We start from the raw sequence: 19412 nt of genomic DNA, 5'->3' as shown, positions 1-19412 counted from the left end.
TATATATATATAATTTAACAGGTTGTGAAATTATTTGTGCGTTTGTCAGTATGTATTTGAAGTGGTTTCGTTATTTTATTATTTTGTGCTTGTGCTAAATGACCACGAGAAGTGATTATTTGCTGCATGACGCATGCACTTCTACATTCAGATATTTTAGGGAGGCTGTGTTAAGATGCTAAACGTGTACGTCTTTGTCTGGAGGAATATAGGCTATGCTCAAAAGTTTTGAGGTATAATTAGGAATGTTCATGTTAGAGTTGGTGTAATTATTTGAACGATTCTTGTTTATTAACGAATCTTTTAGTAGCCTATTTTTGTAGAAGAAAAAAATTGGACAAGAAATTGTATTATTGGTGGTGCAGATCGTAGATTTGCACAAAATATTATTGCGAAAGATATGTTTATAGAAACGTAGGTTTCACAGATATTTTAAATTAATTAAACGCAAAATATTTTACATAACTATATATTAAATAAAAAAGGAAAATATGGTAACATTTCAGTTAATTCCAAAAATACCACAGATTCCAATAAAACTCATATCTTTAGGCGACAGACAGTAAATGCACTGTTTGAAGTCTTATTAGCCTTACTAAATATAATATTACACACACTTATTAGTTCATTATTAGTTCATAATAGCATAACATTTAATTACAAATTAAAATTTGCGGTTTATTAACGAGTCATTTGAATTCAACAACCGCTCCGACTGACTTTTTTAAATTTTATTATTATTAACCGCTTTATGTTTTGATAAAAAAAAAGAACCGTCTCAAATTATTCATTCGTTTGAGAATCAGACAACACTGGTCGCGTTGTATGTTTTGATTCACTAAAAAGAACCGACTCAAAAGAGTCATTCGTTTGAGAATCAGACTGCACTGGTCGCGTTGTATGTTTTGATTCACTAAAAAGAACCGACTCAAAAGAGTCATTCTTTGAGAATCAGACTGCACTGGTCCTGCAGTATGTTTTTGATTGACTAAAAAGAACTTACTCAAAAGACTCATTTGTTCTACAATTCCAATAAAATTACAACCAAAATAATGCAAAGTGTTGGCTCGGTCTCAAAATCTAGTAAGATGCATTCATCGACAGCATTCTACGGAACTTATAGAATGTTAGAGCACTAATTCCGAGTATGGGTCACCATACTTGGCCACATGTCACATCACTTTTTTTATAATGCTGCCTGGGTAATCAGTTCAGATTTTTTTTTTTTTTTCAGTTTTGACAGTCACCTCTACCAATCTTTTTTTTTTTTTCCCCTTAAACAGTGATTCCACTAAGTTCAGGCTATTATTTACTATAATAATTCAATAATATACAATTCTACAAAATCTTGATACATTCATAAACAATTAGCAATCCATGATTATGATGCCCCAAAATGCTGTCCAGCTTGTCAGTAGGTTTTAACAGCCACTGATTCGTTTGCCGCTCCATGACTCAGCATTGCTATCTGTGACTCTTTCTCTCTTTCCCCCTTCTCTCTCTGTTTGCAAAACATTTGCACATCTGGCTGCTTAAGGACCATTCATGAAAAATAATGACTAAATGGATGACTCGCTCCATGTTTGAATATCATTGTGGAAGCCAATTAAACCCACAAAACAACTCTTTGCTTCATTCGGCACAGCTGATATTAGTAGTAATGTTCAGTTGTTTTGCTCTAAACTTATCTATATCATAGGAGTACAAAAAACATAAATCAACCAAATCAATTGATTAGGGCCTTTCGCACCGCTTTAGTTCCAGAACTAAAGGTACAGTACTAAAGTACTGGGACGATTTTGCGGGAACTATTTCCCAGTACTATTTAAAGGGTTGCATTCGCACCGAGAGTGTGTACTAAGAAGTGACGTAAGCCGGTCGACAGCGTCGTCATTTGTGCGTGGCGTTCAACAACAGAAACAAAGAAGAAGAACATTAACAACAGGAGGATGGAGGACGCTGTGATGGGAGCTGTGTTTTTGTTGCGTCTCGCGGGTTTCACAATAATGGACATGGAAAGTTGACGTATACGTAAAGCGATTGAAAGAACGGAAAGGAGGACTAAGAATCTCCAACGACAACTGGCAGTGCTACATTTGCTACAAGTGCCTGCACTTCAGCGTCCGTCCATCTATCGCTGTTCTCCATACTTGCGAAATAAGTTGACACAATGTTTACAGTATGTTTACACAGCGTTTTAAATCATGGTGGGTGAGGGCGTTTTCGTACGCGTTTGGCCAATCAATGTCTACTTGCGTCGCGATTAGTACCAGTTGTGCTGGTTAGACCCTGCTCCGGAGTAGGAGCTAATTTGGTTCTCGAAAAGGCAGTCCGGTACTAAAACCGCACCCAGTTCCGGCGGTGCGAACACGCCAAAAAGTGGGTAGTTCCACAATTAGTTCTGGTACTATGAAAAGGTTCCCGCGGTGCGAAAGGCCCTATTGTTAGCTTTTGAGGAGATACTGGGGGCTATTTTAAGTAAATTTGTTTGTCAGCTCAGTGCTGAAATGATTCAGTCGTTCCTTAGTTCTCTTTTCTGATGCAGCTGTCTGGGTGGGATTCTTATATAGAGAAACACCCACTGACATCAGTGGGTCTAACAGCATTAGCTGCTGAGTCATTGTCCCATTGGTACTGGTAGTAGCCTAAAGCAAAGTATGGTAGAGGTGCAGAATGTTTAGTGGACCTGCTTTACTTTGAGTGTCTTAATATGAGATGTAATTTCCTTTAAAATCTATAATCTTATTTAATTGGTCTTGTTTTGTGGCAGTGTGCTGTGTTATTAGGTTTTAGAGAGAATCTTTATTAAGCTTTCATGATATCATTGATGTGAGGCTCAATGTTAGGACACTGAAAGGCACGTCCATCTGCTACAGAGTAAAAATGGGCTATTAAAGACAAGGGCGATTGGGTGCTTGGGCTTTACCAAAGTGACTCGTGCTTTGTTCCGTTTGACATTGGAAAATGCTGAGAAAGGAACAGCCATTTTAGACCTAGTTTCCATGGACAACACAAATGAATGGTCCAACCTAGAAAATATTAGCAACTCAACTTTGGATTTACTGGATAATCCTTCCAGATTTAGGAACGGTCAGTTGAGACAAACAACCTCTCATTGGTGGATTACTCAGTGGAAAGGGACACAACTTAAGTGGCAGGTGCCCATCTGTGGACTGTAGCACTTTTAATTACAAATTAATCTCTTAGACAGGCACGCAGTATTGTTCTTATCTTTTTCCTCAAACATTTAACTGGAATGATTGCTTGCTGCGGTCAAAATAAACCATTAAAATCGAATTTACTTGTTTACTCTGAGCATTTATACTGAGTCAGCTCATTAGCCAATTTAAATGTATACCGGTAGAACTTTATGTAACGGCTCATGGCACCTGCTCATTAAGTTTGTAATAAAGCAGCTTTCAGTATAGAGGGAATTTGAATGGTTTTGATGAAAGTGCGGTTGACCTGCATGAAAGCGCAGACATGAGTTGTGTTAAATGTGCTGAAACTGAGATGTGATGTCACAAGCTCTCGCTGTGAACTGCTCACGGTCACAGCGAGGTGATATGATGATGCTCCCATTTGCTTCAAACTCACCCTTTGGTGACATATTTCAGTCTTTATTCAGTCTTTTGAAGGGCATTTGTGTTGGTGGGTATGTGGGTGAGTGCACAAACGGCCATCATCCCTGGGAGCTTGCAAATTCAGTGTGGGAGGATCACCCTCTCTTTGTAGTGCTGCAGTGAGAATTCCTCCCCTGCTGTTGAATCACTGTGATCTAAATTGGCCTGTCTAAATTGTCACTTGTTCTGGTTTAAGATCTTTTACCTCATTGTTTATTAATCATACACATTGTCTTAGGAGACTTTCTGTGTTAAATGTTGTTTCTTTGGTACAGTTCTTTGTGTGAAATGTTACTGCAGCAGGACTGGATATTGGGAATGTGGAATGATAGCATCTGTAATCTGGGAGTTAAATGTAAGCTTGAGCTAAATAATACATCTTTAATTTATTAATAATGCATGAGACATTGCCACCCAATATGTAAAGTATGATAACATAAAATAATCATGTAACATAAAACAAACCCAGGCATCAGGACTTATTTTTTTGGATTTATTTTTTTTATGACTGGCTAACTTAAACATTATCTGATTTCTTTATGTCTCTTATTGGTTCCATGTTTTTCTAAGCAGTATGGTTTTATGCTCAGTTTTATTTCCGCGGTTTTATGTAGCAATAACTGTTTTAAGTTCTAAGATGGCGGCAATTAGTTAGCTTGCGTTAATATTGAAGGGGTCACATGACATTGCTAAAAAAGAACATTATTTTGTGTATTTGGTGTAATGAAATGTGTTTATGCAGTTTAAGGTTAAAAAAACACATTATTTTCCACATACTGTACATTATTGTTTCTCCTCTATGCCCCGCCTTTCTGAAACGCATCGATTTTTACAAAGCTCATCGGTCTGAAAAGCGAGGTGTGCTCTGATTGGCCAGCTATCCAGTGCGTTGTGATTGGCCGAATTCCGTGTGTGTGTGACGGAAATGTTACGCCCCTTACCATACTGTGATGCCGTGTCCTGGCGCGACGAGACAAATCCAGTAAAACCCATTATAAACTAGGCATTTGTTGCATCCAGTGGGGACATAATTACTAATTATAATGAATGACTTATACTGTCTTTTTACGCGTTGCGTTGCATCGTGTCACATCATTTGTGATCGGAGAAACGACAAACAACAAGCGCTACAAGCACTGCTCAAAACTCGCGTTTGAATCGTCAGTGGCAAATCCTTTAAATATGAAAACGTACTTACAGTCTGTGAGTCAGCATTATTTGTCAGCATCATAGACTGTATAGGGTCAGCATGCGCGCCGAAGGGGCAAAGAGAAAGGAAAATTTGAAATCACATCATATGACCCCTTTAAAATAGAGATTATGAGCTGTACGGGAGACATAAAAGTAGCACACTGTTGTTGCCACGATGGACAATGTCTACAGTATAATTTAGCGGTCATTATAAAAAGTACTTTATCATCATTTTCAGGAATTGCAAATTTATAATTTTTTATGAATTACAATCATTTTAATCATAATTAGCTTATAGGTAATTGGGCATGTCTTGAGGTTAAATGGACAATTGTTCATTTATATGCAGTCACTGTAGTACACAATATTAAGTTTTCAAATAAAAAATTCAACCACTCTTTTTAACAGTATCTCTTCAAAAGGCTGAATAATATTTAGAGCAAAAAGATTTATCATAGGCTTAATTAACAGCATACTATCTGGCTCTGCTCATGTAACTTCGGAAGGCCTTGAGTACTTTTATTTGTTAATAATCATTTGAATATCTTATTCTAATGTTAAATGAATTATACATGAAACAGGTCACATTGTGCGTTTTGTTCCATTAAAAATTACCTACTATATACTTTGATTTGAAAGATGACAACATGAATACTTTAGATCTATTTATGTACCATCAAATGTTATGATTAGATGCATATGTTTTCAGATCCACCCATAAGCTGTCTGTTATTCATCTGGTTAAAGGACTGTGGAAACACTGATATTTCAGAGCAGATGTTGACTCAGAACAGACCCATGTCCTCTCTTAGATCCGCTATTTCTACTGCTTTCTACCTGCTTTCATAAGCACTCCTCTATATTGCAGCTTAAACATGTTATTAACATCTCAGCATGTGTATTTTCATAACTTGGTGCATCACTTGGTGTGTACATATGACATTTTCCTTTATTTGGACTGCCTACCCACCAGTGTGCTGGGTATATATTATATCTTTGCACAATAAGGCCAGTTATCAGGATTAAAAGATGCACTTATCAAGCTTCTAGTTTCTTCAAGATCTAATGCTTTTCTTTATTGTTCTTTCATTCCTGCCTATTAAAATGTCAAATTTAAGTGGCCATATTATGTATAGAATGATAAGACATCTTTGTGAGACCAGGACGTTGTTGTGAAATGCCGCAGTGTTGTGGAGTCTCGTCAGTGTTGGAGAAACATCCAGCCCTTATTCAGGACCACAATGATGTGGCTTCAACTGCTAATGAACGGGCTGTGGGTTGGCATGATCTCATAGTTGGCTCAGGCTTAGGTTGGAGTTTTCTGGCCCCCAAGGAAACAGTGGTACAGCACCAACAATCTTCTCATCCCCTTTTTATTGCTTTAAAACTTGCTTCCTCTGTAGCCCACATATGGCCTACCTAATGTGCTCTTTTCACAATTCACGAACTGAAATTTATTTATATTGATTTTAATTGATTGATTTAGATTTGAATGATTAGCCCTAATTATTCTATATTTTGTATGTACATAAATAATGTTAGGCTAATTTGATTGCATATGCAGCTTCATTTATGTCTTTTATCAAGTTATAGACTGCTATCTTATTGTGCTAGTTATTAGACATTACTATTTTTGAGTTCTGTGAATCAGTATTGCCAGTATAATAGTTAAAATCAGAAATGGTCCATGCAAATGAGGCATAAAAGCACAACATGCACTCCTGCACTCCTTTACCCAGGTGGCTGTCTGAGATTCAGTGACACATCCGTGATAAAAGAGGCTTTAATATGCTTAACAGCAGAATCATTCAGCATTGCCAAATCACAGGACTAGGATTACAAGAAGAAACTAGGGCATTCGCTTCTTGTGTAGATGCAACAGGGAGCGTCAAGAGTCCGAAGAAATATTGGGCAGCTTGTGTTAGTGTTGTTTTAGGGCTTTATAGAGTGTATAGAGCACTTAAATCATGTACAGTGGCAGAAATTGCTCATCTGCAGGAATGATGGCGCCTAGCGGTGTAATTTATAAAAATCTGAGTATTACTTTAATGGATTTTTTAAGTTTCCTATCATACTTCTCTCAACCAGAGCACTGGACTAAGACTGGATTGATTAAACATTTATGGGATTACAATAAGTCCCTCAAAAGTAACATTAATTCCCTCCATTCTGAAAAGCTAGTTAGCTACAGTACTTTAGATAACAACAAACACCTGTGGTGCTTCATGCTTAATGAAAGTTCATCTTGCATTTTAAATAAAAAGAAATGCCATAACATTGCACAACCTCTGTGTCAGCTGTACATGAAATGGGAATTAAATGGCTTATTCCACTGGGACAAACAGATTTAGTGTTGCTAATACAGTGCACTACAGCAAGATGTGCCGTTCACAAGGTTATCTGCTTCCAAAAGCACACAAGACGGTGACATGAGTGACTGTTTTAGATGCTCAGATGAGGCGATTCTGTTCCCAAACTTCCACAGGCCTCAATCTCTTGGGTGACCATATCTAGAGCAAAATATCTGGAGCAGCGCTGATGCTTGGTCTGTCTTCTACCATTGCACTGTTTGAGCTTATTTTAACAGAGTGCTCTCATTTTTGAAGTTCATGAGCAGATATTTATATCAAGCAGGTCAGGTGAGGTAGGACTGGATCTCTACACTGAGACCTTCTTAAAAATGACTTAGTGTTTTACGATGCTAATGTGATTAAGGTGTTTGTGCTATAAAAATGGTCATTAATTAATAATCCGTGGTTATGAAATTGCTTGTTCTTTAACGGATTCACTGGATACCTTGGACTTGGACTACTGTTACAATGCTACATTCTTTCCCATTCTTTAGCGACTGTGGAAAATTTCCAAAGGGAGTAGTGGAAACTGGAAGCTGGCTGAACACACCGCTCTGCAAACTGTTTATTTAAAATGGCAAAGGAGTTTTGTGGTTTTTAAGCCCATTTGAAAATGTACAGTCTTTCTTTTCCAGAAAAAAATTAAAATGAATAAAAATGTATGACTCATCCTGCATTACAATTTATACTGTCCAATCAAATACTCTCTAGGATGAGTACCTAGAGAGTGAGAGGTGAGAGTGGGTGGGTGAGAATGTCCCACCCCCCAATGCCATATGTGAGAAGCAAATCATGGTTCATGGTTCTGATGTAACTAAAGCCTAACTGATTATTTTTAAAAAGTGATGAACCCTTTGCGTCCTGCCAAATATTCCTGTTTCAATACAAAATATGTCAATACAGGAATTATTATTTTTAAGCTAATTATAATATAAATGCCACTGAATAAATTTATTTTTGTTAACAGGTTTGTAAAAACTCTTCTGGAATTATTATTATATATTTTTTTATAAATGAAATTAAATGTAACATTTTTATTAATTTGTTATTTTTCTTATTCCTCCAACATTTTTTTCAGCTAATTCTGACTGTCTAGACAGAGTTTAAAAAATGTCATTTTTATCACCGACATTTGTTAATTCTCAGAGTTCTGCCTCTTCCTAAGATTTTCATCAAACAACAACAAAGCACACAATGCATTCATTACAAAGCCAATAGACCCATGTAGCTCTGGGCATTGTGCCTAAGGGAGAGCAACTGCAGTGCCTGAGACTTTCATACCTCCCTCTTTTCTTTGTACTTTGTCACTTTGCAAAGGGCAGCAGGGTCGGAGCTACTAGTTTCCGTGGCAGCCCGTATTATTTGAATTCAGTGCGTCCTGGTGAAATCTGTCTTACCAGTCTTCACATATGTTGTACTTTCACTTCTGTACTTCCTTCTCATACCATCTGGCTCATAGAAGCAAGGCTGGGCTTAGGCCAGCTTGGTCCAAACCCCAGTCGTGCTGCGTTCAGCAGCTCTTTGATTATCCCACTAATTCCTCAATACACCCTGCCCTTATAACATTCTTTATATAACTGAAAACACAGGATAAATGTGTTTGGACTCGACTTTTGAGATGATATAAAGACTTGTGTTGCATTTGTGTCATGTGATTTTTTTTCTTATTAGCCTGGATATCCTCTTATCGTAAATTACACTTAAAACTCTAAACCCCTTACTTGTGACTGTAATCCAAACATACATGATGTCTCATTAACAGGATTCTTGCAGGACTGTCCTTGAAATACATTGCACTAAGGTTGTCGTTTAGCTGTGAATATGCTGTTCTGTACATCTTGGGAGTCCTTTTCTAAATGAATGAATATTGATGTGAGTGATAGCTATGCCTTTCAGTGTTACTCCTGCTGCAGGGGCATTCAAACAGTAATCAATCATATGGCTGCTATAATTGACTTTCAAATGAACAAATCAATGCAATGTTGTTAAGGAACATGCTTTAAAGGATTACGCTCTGGCTACTGTGCATTTCAGTGAGTTATGGTAGCATTTAGCCCTATTCCCGAATAAGTTTTCCTAAATCATTTAGATGAGTGTTTCCTTTTTTTCAGAAGACTGGTCTGGCATAAAGTTTGGGGGAACAACTAATTAAGTAGCTAAACTTTTCTAGTAAAGTAGCAAACCTTTTCTAGTGAAGCTATTACCAACAGTCATATTGTATTTTGAATGTCAAATTGTATTGCACATGCAAATTCATCGCCAAGTGAGCTCTTTCTCAAATGTAGTACTGGAAAGCCTGATTTGTTCTACTAAATCATTTCATCCTAAACAACTTTCACTCATATGTAGCGCTGGAAGGTCTGGTTCATTGTAGTAAATTGGTTCGTCCTGAAGTGTGATTCATTTTAGTGAATCGGTTCATCTTGAAGTGTGAATCAGTTATTTATTCAGGTGAATCAGTTCAGGCAGTACATGAACAGAATAAAAAAAAATTAATTCTAAATCAAATTCTTTCATATCGTTCCAAGCTTCTTTATAACAGCATATTTAGTTTCTTACTGTGTTTTTGATTAAATTATATACTAGATTAAGTTATAACTAAGGAACATTCTTATTTTATTATTATATTTATTGTACATTTATTAAATCAAATTTGATGTTATCACCCTATTTATCCATTCATTCAAACTTTCATTGTTTTTGTGTAAGAAAAGTACAGCTCTGATTAAATTATAATCATTACATTTTATATTGTATAGTTATACATTTAAAAAAGATTTTGCTCTTCATTGTAGTTAGTAGTTCTGCTAACTACTATTACAAAAGATTAGCTTGAATGTAGTTTAACTACTTCAAATTATTGTAGCAGTAGCTTAACACTTTTTGAAAAGCCATTAGAAAGCACAGTCATTTCTCTTAAAGGGATAGTTCACCCAAAAATGAAAATTCTGTCATTAATTACTCACCCTCATGTCGTTTCAAACCCGTAAGACCTTTGTTCATCTTCGGAACACAAATGAAGATATTTTTGATGGAATCTGAGAGCTGTCTGACCCTGCATATTCTGTCTTTTCACTTTCTGTATGAGTTTCTTTCGTTACAGGATGACCTTCAACTAGTGTGTATCTTTATGCTGCATCTGTTTTAAATGATTTACAAATCGTAAATAGACTCAATGAGTGTAGTCGCAATAGATATTTGTAACTTAATATCAACGATATGTATTTCTTTCAGGTCAAAGGACTCTGCACCACAAAAGTGATGTTCTTGAAACGGTTGTATTGGTGAACCCATCAGAAGATACCGTTATCTCTGAGGTAAGTTATTTAAAGAAAAACTCTATGGACAAGATGCTGTATGTTTCTAATAAAGATAAATAATAGGTTTGATGTTAGACTGAATAACCTTGTTGAAGTATAACCTTGCTGCAAACAGACTGACTCTAATAGACTAATGTGTTTTAAATGCTCTTTTTGTCTCTTATTATGTCCTAGATCCATTGTCTTGTATCTGACCCTGCTGTGCACAAGCTACTGGTCCTGAGTGGGCAGAGTTCTGACCAAGGTGACCTGGTTCTCCAAACTGGAGTGTTCAGTCATCAAACCTTCTCACGTGTGTTTGCTGATCCTGGGGTAAGTTTAGATAATATAACTGTATTTAAATTGTGTATATATATATATATATATATATGTATGTGTGTGTATGTGTGTGTGTGTTTGTATATCTTGACTAATTTTGGACTTCTTTTCCTCACGTAGGTCAGTAATTTGCTGGTTAAAGCCAGCTCTGGACAGTGGGCATCACTGACTGTGTCTTGCCGTGGTGAGGCAGGCTGGAGCTCTCTGGGGCAACAGCAACGCATTAGGGAGTTGCTGAATTATAGGCTGAATCCAGAGCCCATACTCCCTAAGATGGAGGGAGTCACTGAGTTTACCGAATACATATCTGAGACTGTGGATGTACCATCCCCATTTGACCTTCTTGAGCCTCCAACCTCTGGAGGATTCCTAAAGCTGTCAAAGCCTTGCTGCTACATTTTTCCTGGTGGACGGGGGGATTCTGCACTTTTTGCCGTCAATGGTTTTAACATTCTGATTGATGGTGGCTCTGACAGAAGGTCATGCTTCTGGAAGCTTGTCAGACATTTAGATCGTATTGATTCTATCCTTCTTACCCATATTGGTGCTGATAATCTTCCTGGAATCAATGGACTACTTCAAAGGAAGGTTGCAGAACAGGAAGAAGAACAGTCTCAAGGCTCAACCACCTACAGTGATTGGATGAAGAACCTGATATCACCCGAGCTCGGAGTTGTGTTCTTCAATGTACCTGAGAAGCTTCGCACATCAGAATCGAATTTGAAAGTTAAGCGAAGCATTGAGGAAGCCTCTCTTACATTGCAATACCTCAACAAGCTAGGAATTAAGCCTGAGCCTCTTTTTCGAGTGGTTAGCAATACCATCGAGCCCATCACTCTTTTTCATAAGATGGGTGTGGGCAGGTTAGACATGTTTGTCCTGAACCCTGTTAAGGACAGTAAGGAAATGCAGTTCCTCATGCAGAAGTGGGCAGGTAACAGCAAGGCCAAGACAGGGATAGTGCTTCCCAATGGAAAAGAGGGAGAAATATCTGTCCCGTATTTGACATCTATTACTGCTCTCGTTGTATGGCTCCCTGCCAACCCTACAGAAAAAATCATCAGAGTTTTGTTCCCTGGAAATGCACCGCAGAACAAAATCCTTGAAGGGCTTGAAAAGTTGAAGCACCTTGATTTCTTGCGGTATCCGGTAGCCACCCAAAAAGACATTAATTCTGGCATTTCACCTTCAGCAGTAAAACAAACAAAGCTAAAGCAAAGAACTGACAGCAAAGAAAGTCTCAAATCATCTCCCAAGACTCAAGCACCAGCTAAGCCTTTTAAGAAAGAAACCGACGAGCATGAGGATGTATCCATTGTCGAAATGAAGAGTGACTCTGTCAACGAGAACAAAATTGAGAAAAAAGAAGAAAAGAAGCACACCAAGCCATTGAAACCAAAAACAGAAGTGACAGAAAAGAAAAAATTATTGAAGGAGAAATCACTGAAAAAACACCCCAAGGAAAGGGTGTCCAAAATGGATGAAAAGAAAGACAAAGAAAAGAGGGAAGTTAAGAAAGAAAAACGTGAAATTAAAAAAGATGATGCTGTGAAAAAAGATGAGAAAAAGGTTAAAACCAAGGACACTTTAAAACCTGAACTGAGAAAAATAACTAAACCTGACCTGAAACCTTTTACACCAGAGGTGAGGAAGACCCTCCACAAGGCCAAAACCCAAGGGAAACCCAAAACAATAAAGAGCAAACCTACAACTGCCAAGTTAGAGAGTGCAAGAATTGTGGCAGAACCAGTGGCTGAGAAGATTGAACCTGAGAAACCGGAGAATGGGACAAGAAAAGTAATATCTGCTCCATCTACTCCAGAAGATTTAACAAAAGACTTTGATGAAATGAGACCCACTGAAATGACAGATCACTCTGAAGCCCCTAAAAGTGCCCTTACTGTCTCCGGATTACCAGCTAAAAGAGATGATGATGTAGCAGAGGAGCAAGAACAAGATCATGTTACAGAAACCGATATTGTGGAACAAAAAGCTACAGAAAAAGAAGCAGCGCCATCAGCAGAAATCCAAGAGGTGCCGTCAGCAGAAGTGAAAGAACAACAGGATGAGCCCCAAACATCAGAATTAGAGAAATTTGAGGATGAGGGTGCTGCAATTGAAGATGAAGATGAGGAAGAGGTTGAGACACAGCCTGTTAGAAAGAAGATAGAGGAGGAGGAGGAAGACATGGGAATAGGAGATGAAGAGGATGAAGGGGCAATAAAGGAAACTAAAGACTTAGAGGGAGTGGACAGAAAACATGAAGTTGAGGAAATGGAGAAGCAAAAACAAGTGGAGGAAAGAAAGACTGAAGCTGAAGAGGAGCAGTTTGAAGAAGAGGATGTGATTGAAAAAGCTGAGCTAGAGGAGGCAGAGGATTTGGATGCCATTGCAGATGAAGAAATAAAAGATATCTCTGCTGAAAAAGTCAAGGAAGAAGAGGATGCATACTTGTCAAATGTTGGAGGTGTTACAGCTGGTATTACCTCTACAGCCCAAGGAGCTGCAGCAGCAGAAAACTTGTCATATATTCAGGATGAAACCATCCCAGGTTACTCTGAGACTGAACAGACCATCTCAGATGAGGAGATCCATGAAGAAGCAGAGGACAGGATACCACACCTTCAATATGAGGTTGGTAGCTATGACGTCTCGGTCCCAGACCAACCAGGCTCCTTTGATGCCATCCATGGAATGAGAGAAATGCAAGCCGCTGCAATGGGCAATGGAACAGGCAAAGTATTGATTGGTGCACAGGAGCCACCTATTTCCATCTACACCAGTATATTTGCAGCGCCATTAGCTGAAGAGGAACATGTTTCTTCAGCAACGTCTATAACGGAGTATGACAAACTGTCTTCTTTACCCACTTCCTTTGCAGAAGATCAGTCAGTGGCATCCGCCACAGCACCTCAGACAGAAGACACTGGAAAAAGTTCCCTAGTCTTGGACACAGTTCAACCGGTTACCCAGACTGAGGCCACCCAAGGAAAAGACTACCTACATTCAGCTGGAACCATCTCACCAACATCCTCCTTGGAGGAAGACAAGTGTTTCAAATCATCTCCCTCTGAGGAATCTCCACCACTTCCCTTAGAAGGCAAAACCGAGGGAATTGAGATGGCCGCCCATTACGGTGATGAAGAGGAGGATGAATATGAGGATAAAACACCAAATGTTGACATTTCACTTGGAAAGTTACAAGTAGCATATGCCTCACTTGATAAACTTGAACACAAGGAGAAAGAAATGGACAAACCCAAAAGTCCCGTGCCTTTAGCTCCTGATACTTCATCTGTTGAAAAATCCTCACCACCTGAGATGGAGAAGGTATCAGTATCACCTTCTAGGGAGGACTCATCTTTTGAAGCACAAACAATACTCTCCTCCCCATCGCACAGTGTTTCTAAGCTTCCCGTTACTGAAGCTAGTGTTTTTCCAGATGTGGAAGACCGATGCATTAGCCCTGATGACAGCACTGTAAAAATGGCTTCTCCTACACATTCTGGACCACCTAGTGCATCTCATTCTCCCCTCAGAATGTCACATGTGGAAGGGAAGGATAAAGTTCTCCTTAAAGAGACTCATCAAGAACCAGGAGTGCCACTTAGCCCCGCTGAAATTAAATCTGAAAAGGAGAGTGCAAAACAAAAACCTGGTGTTTTAGATGAGAAAGAAATACCTCAAGCAGAGGAGGAAGAAAAGAAGAGAATCCAGGAAGCAACCTCTGTACCATCTCCACTTGTTGATGACTTGCCAGCTAAAAAAGAAAGTCTACCAGTTCTACCATTAAAAGAAATAAGTGATACAAAGGCAATGCCTGATCCAAGTGTTGAGAAGAAGGGCAAAGTTGAAGAGGACTTAAAAGAGAGCAGCAAGGCTGTAATTCTTGAGGGTAAAGATAGCAAGTTATCTGATGATCATGACGTTGAAGAAACTTGTGATTTAAAATTGTCCACACATGAAGAGAAAAAAGAGGAGAAAGAAAAGGAGGGTGAGAGAGATGATGCTGAAGGGAAGCATAAGGAGAACGACCAATTATTAAAGTATGCAGAGGTTACAGATAAAGGTGATGTAATATCAGAACCAGAAAAAGCAGCATTGCCATCTAAAGAGGATTTTGATAAGAAAAATGCAAATGAAGAACAGTTTCAAGATAAGAGTTTTCCAGCAGTTCTGGAATGTTCCGAGATAGAAAAACAGGAGAAACAAGAAGAAGAAATTCAGTCAGAGAAAGCCAAAATATCGTCTAAATTAGACAAGGAATCCAAAGAGAAAGATCTGACTGATATATCCTGTCAGTCCATAGAAAGCCCAGACATCAAAGCAGAAACATCAACATCTCATGAATTAGCCAAAACATTTATGGAGACACAAGACACAGCAGAGACAGATATGACAACTAAACCGGAAAATACCTCTGAGCAGAAATCTGAATCAACTGATATTACACATGAACAGGTGGCTTTAGAGGAAACTGATTCATCCGTCTGTATAAGCCCATTTAAGGAAGACACAGATGGCCTCAAATCTCAAATACAACAGTTAAGTGAAAAAACAGATGTTACCTTTAAAGATGAAGAAAAGTTAGAAAGTAAAAGTGAGGCTGGACTGACATATGATAAAATGATTCCAGCTGCCAAAGAACATGAAGACTCTAGGGATACAAATGTAGAGAAAGTAAAATCTGTGATGCAAGAGCAAATTTCCCTCTCGAAACCAGATGTTCAGTCTACAGAGATGCATGTAGAAGTGTCTATTATGGAGAAGGATATGTCTGCTAAAGTTGATCAAGAATCTAAAGGGATGTCAGCACAAGAGATGAAATCTAATATATTAGAGGCAACTCCAGTTGAGACTGAAATTACTAGTAAACAAGATGAAGACTTGAAGGAGAAGCTATTGGAAGAAAATCAAACCAAACAACATTTAGAAAAAGCAGATGTATCATACAAAGAAGAGCCTCAAATAACACATTCCGTAATTTCACAATACACAGATGAAACTAGCCAAGATATGGAAACTGTAGAGGAGACTATATCCAAAACACAAATTTCCATTTCAGACAAAATGGATTCCTCACCAATATTCGTCCCGGAACCTAAAGATGAACCACCAGAATTGAGCCAAGGTCAAGCTTTCCTGTCTGAATCTGAGAAATCAGATTTGTCTTCTAAAGATGATCAGGACCAGAAAAACAAAGAGTTAGTGAAGCTAACTAGCAAACCAGATGAAGAGTCTATAGAATGTCAGACTTATGAAAAAACAGATAAGCTTACTATTTCTAAATCTGCGCTTGATTCTGAAGTGAAGAGTGAACCCCAGCCAATAACACCAGAAAAAGAAGATATGCAAGCTAAAGCGGATGAAATAAGCAAAGGCATATTTGTCAAATCTGAACAACCAGTTGAGTTTGAAGACATTTCCCCAAAACCGTATGAATCTAAAGATAAGTGTGTGGAGGATACTCAACTTCAGATATCTACAGATCAATCAGTATCTGAGAGTGCCGCTGCTAAAAGCGACCAACAGTATGAAGAAAAACACACTGAAGAGACTGTAACTAAAGTACCTCAACCAAGTATGGCAACAGATGTGCCATCTGACACAAAACAAGAACCTAAGGCAATATCTGTGGAAGAAAGGCCAGAACAGATTCCAACAAAATCAAAAACTGTGGATTCAAAATCAGAACACAATACTGTAGACACACTGAAGAAAAGAGATCTTCCCATTGCAGAAGATAAAACAACTGATTCGAAAGTAAGCAAAGAGCCTGAGGAGAAAATAATGATAGAAGATGCATCAAAATTGGTGTCAGTTGACACCAAAATGGACTTGGGAGGCAAACAGAAATCTTTGGTAGAATCTTCAGAACAAATGTTTGAGACCTCAGATCTGAGTTGTGAAGAAAAAGTGGAATTGAAAGATGAACCTAAAGGAGATATCAAACAAGACATATCATTACATGAAACAGATACTTTCTCACCGTCAGACATTGGATTCAAATTAAATTTAGATTATAAAGAAAAATTCATTGAAGAAGCCTCCTCAACTGTGGACAAAACAAAAGACACCAAGTCAACCTTTGAAACTACATTTCAAACCAAATTTTCAGATGAAGATGAAAGCACTGAGGAGGATGAAGGAGATGCTGTTTGTATGGGAGGGGCTGGTTCAAGACCATTATCAGTGGAACTTTGGAAGTCTGAAGAACCAATGGCAAGCAGTTCTGCACAACCACCTGAGACAAGTATGAAAAAAGAGGAAATTGTGGCCCATTTAGATGAAAAAGTGTTGACTAGAGATTCCAGTGGAATATCACCTGAACCAGAGGAGTTTAAGGTAAATACCACATCACTTACACCCTCTACTACAGATACAAGTACTAAAGCTGTCTCAGAGACTCTAACTGAGAGCAAACCAACAAGTATCACACTGCCCAGCTCTGACAGTCAGGCAAGTGAGGATGACCAACATGAAACATTGCTCTCTTCAAAGGAAGCTGCAAAACCTGAGAAGGAGGCTGAGAGGGAAAGGGAAGGAGAACGAGAGGTTACCTCTCCAGGGTTAGAGTTACATTCTGATTTTCAAAAGACTGGCAGTGCAGATGAAAAATGTGCTGAAAAGACTGATAGCGAGAGAATGAAATCTGATGACAAGATGACTTATGAAGTGGAAAAAGAAAGCTTTGAAGCCTCTAAATATGAGCCGTATGAAAAGCCCATTTCAAAAGACACTGAAAGAGGAAGAGAGGAAGAGGACCAGTACCCTAGTCTGGATAGAGATTTAGATGACAATAGAAAAACAAGTCAGGCCACTTTGCTTGGAGCTGCTTGTTCAGTAGAGGAACAAAGTGATGATGAGCCAGTGTCTTTCAGCAAGGTTGATTACCAGACTTCAAGTATTCACAGCAGCCACAGTGCCTACTCAGAGCAAGACAATAAGGAGCAATACCAAGAGGAAGAATTGGTTAGAGAAGAGAGACCAGATCTTTTTGTTGACAATAGTTTTACATATGACAGAAAAGCCACTTCGGCAGCAGGTTCAAGCTTGTTTGCCTCTAGTGATTTGCAAGACAAATCAGAGAAATTGGAGAGAGAAGAGAAGGAGAAAGAGGACACACATTATCCTCTTCAAGGAAAAGATGATGGAAGTCATGTTAAATTGTCAGATAAAGAGCCATGTACATCTGCTTCCAGCCTTTCAAAACCTGATACACAAGAGAAAGACCATAAAAGAGAAGAAACATTGGCAATGCCTCATTCAGAGGACCTGGACACGACCAAAACCCATGTGACTGAAGCTTCCCCTCCACAAGGGATTCTTACATCATCACAGGATAAAAATCTTCAGAGCCTAACAACTTCATCAACGTCTGCTTCCGATGAGAACAAAATGGAGAGTCCAATCTCAAGTGATAGTAACAAAGATAAAAACAAACTGGATTCAGCTAAAAGCCAAGGTGACCCGTTTTCTTCTGGTCGATACTCACCACCTGAAAAGGACATGCTTGCTGCCAGGTTATCACCTGAAGATCCCAGCACCGCCACTCCTGGTTCTTCAGGGCAGTCCATGAAAGTTGATGACAATGTTCTTGCACTTGAGTGCACTGGCAAAACTGATTCTCTTTCCAGCAAGTCATTGATTGTGAGTGCGGAGACTGAGGAATGCTTGGTCAGAAGCCAAAAAATATTTGCAGAAGAAGAGGATGACTATGAGGATGAGGAAGAGGAAGATGCAAGTGACTTGGATATTGAAAAGGGTGCCAGAGAGATGTCTGAGAAAGAGTCCAAAGTAGCATTTGATACCATGACTGCATCTAAACCACTCGAAACAAAACAAGAAGATACTTCTGGTCACTTAGCATCTGGAGCAACTGCAGAAGATCTACAGACAGAAACAATTGGTGATTCATCCTCAAAAAAGTCCCCCACAACAGAGCCTTTATCAGTACCTGGAGAGCACAAGGATGTAATCAGCATGGAGGATGAACAGTCCAAGAAACAAGATACTAGTTCAGTCCAATATGACATACCCAAACCCAGCGATGACAAACATGAACCACAAAAGACATCTGATAAAAAGCCTGAAGTGACTGAATCCCTAGCTGTTGCTCAAGCAGCAATGTCTGATGCAACTTACTCATCATCTTCATCCTTTAGTTACTCTTCTTCAACATCTGCCTCATATTCAACGGGTCAACACCTTGGAGAATGCCTAGAAACACTGATTAATATTCCTAGTGTCCAACTAAGATCAGATGGAGACAGTATATCATATGAGTACTCATCGTTAAAAGAGGAAGAGTCGCCCATTATGGATTTACCATGTTTAAAAAAAGACGAATACATGGAAGTCTCAGAGCGAATAACACCTGCTACAACAACATCTGAATCAATATCTAGTCTTGCCAGGTTTTCTCCTCTCAGTCCCTTGGAGGAATCCAAATCGTTTCTTCAAGATCAAACATCATCAGCAGAGGAAAAGTCAGAGGAGGATATGTCAAGCATTAAATCTGACAGGGATCATGTCTCTCATCCTAAACATGTAACAGAGGCACATTCCTCAAAATCACCAGAATCAGCAACTTCTGAGCATGCAACTCA

At 38.7% G+C, this 19412-nt stretch overlaps 1 protein-coding gene across 2 annotated transcripts in view; it reads left to right on the top strand.

Moving 5' to 3' along the window:
• Positions 1 to 19412, top strand: part of LOC107716682 (microtubule-associated protein 1B-like) — a 38713-nt gene that overhangs the window by 12227 nt on the left and 7074 nt on the right. Inside the window, exons 3-5 of one of the 2 annotated variants that reach the window (XM_016523190.1) lie at positions 10400 to 10482; positions 10660 to 10797; positions 10924 to 18479. In XM_016523190.1, the coding sequence (XP_016378676.1) occupies positions 10400 to 10482; positions 10660 to 10797; positions 10924 to 18479 (7777 nt within the window). Of the gene's footprint in view, positions 1 to 10399; positions 10483 to 10659; positions 10798 to 10923; positions 19382 to 19412 lie in introns of both variants that reach the window. The other variant, XM_016523189.1, reaches the window with a different exon arrangement.

This window comes from Sinocyclocheilus rhinocerous, unplaced genomic scaffold (assembly GCF_001515625.1).
Source record: "Sinocyclocheilus rhinocerous isolate Xijiao unplaced genomic scaffold, SAMN03320098_v1.1 scaffold1201, whole genome shotgun sequence".
Classification (NCBI taxonomy): Eukaryota; Metazoa; Chordata; class Actinopteri; order Cypriniformes; family Cyprinidae; genus Sinocyclocheilus; species Sinocyclocheilus rhinocerous.
The sequence above is the reverse complement of the archived record's forward strand: the minus strand, read 5'-3'. Positions and strand labels throughout refer to the sequence as shown.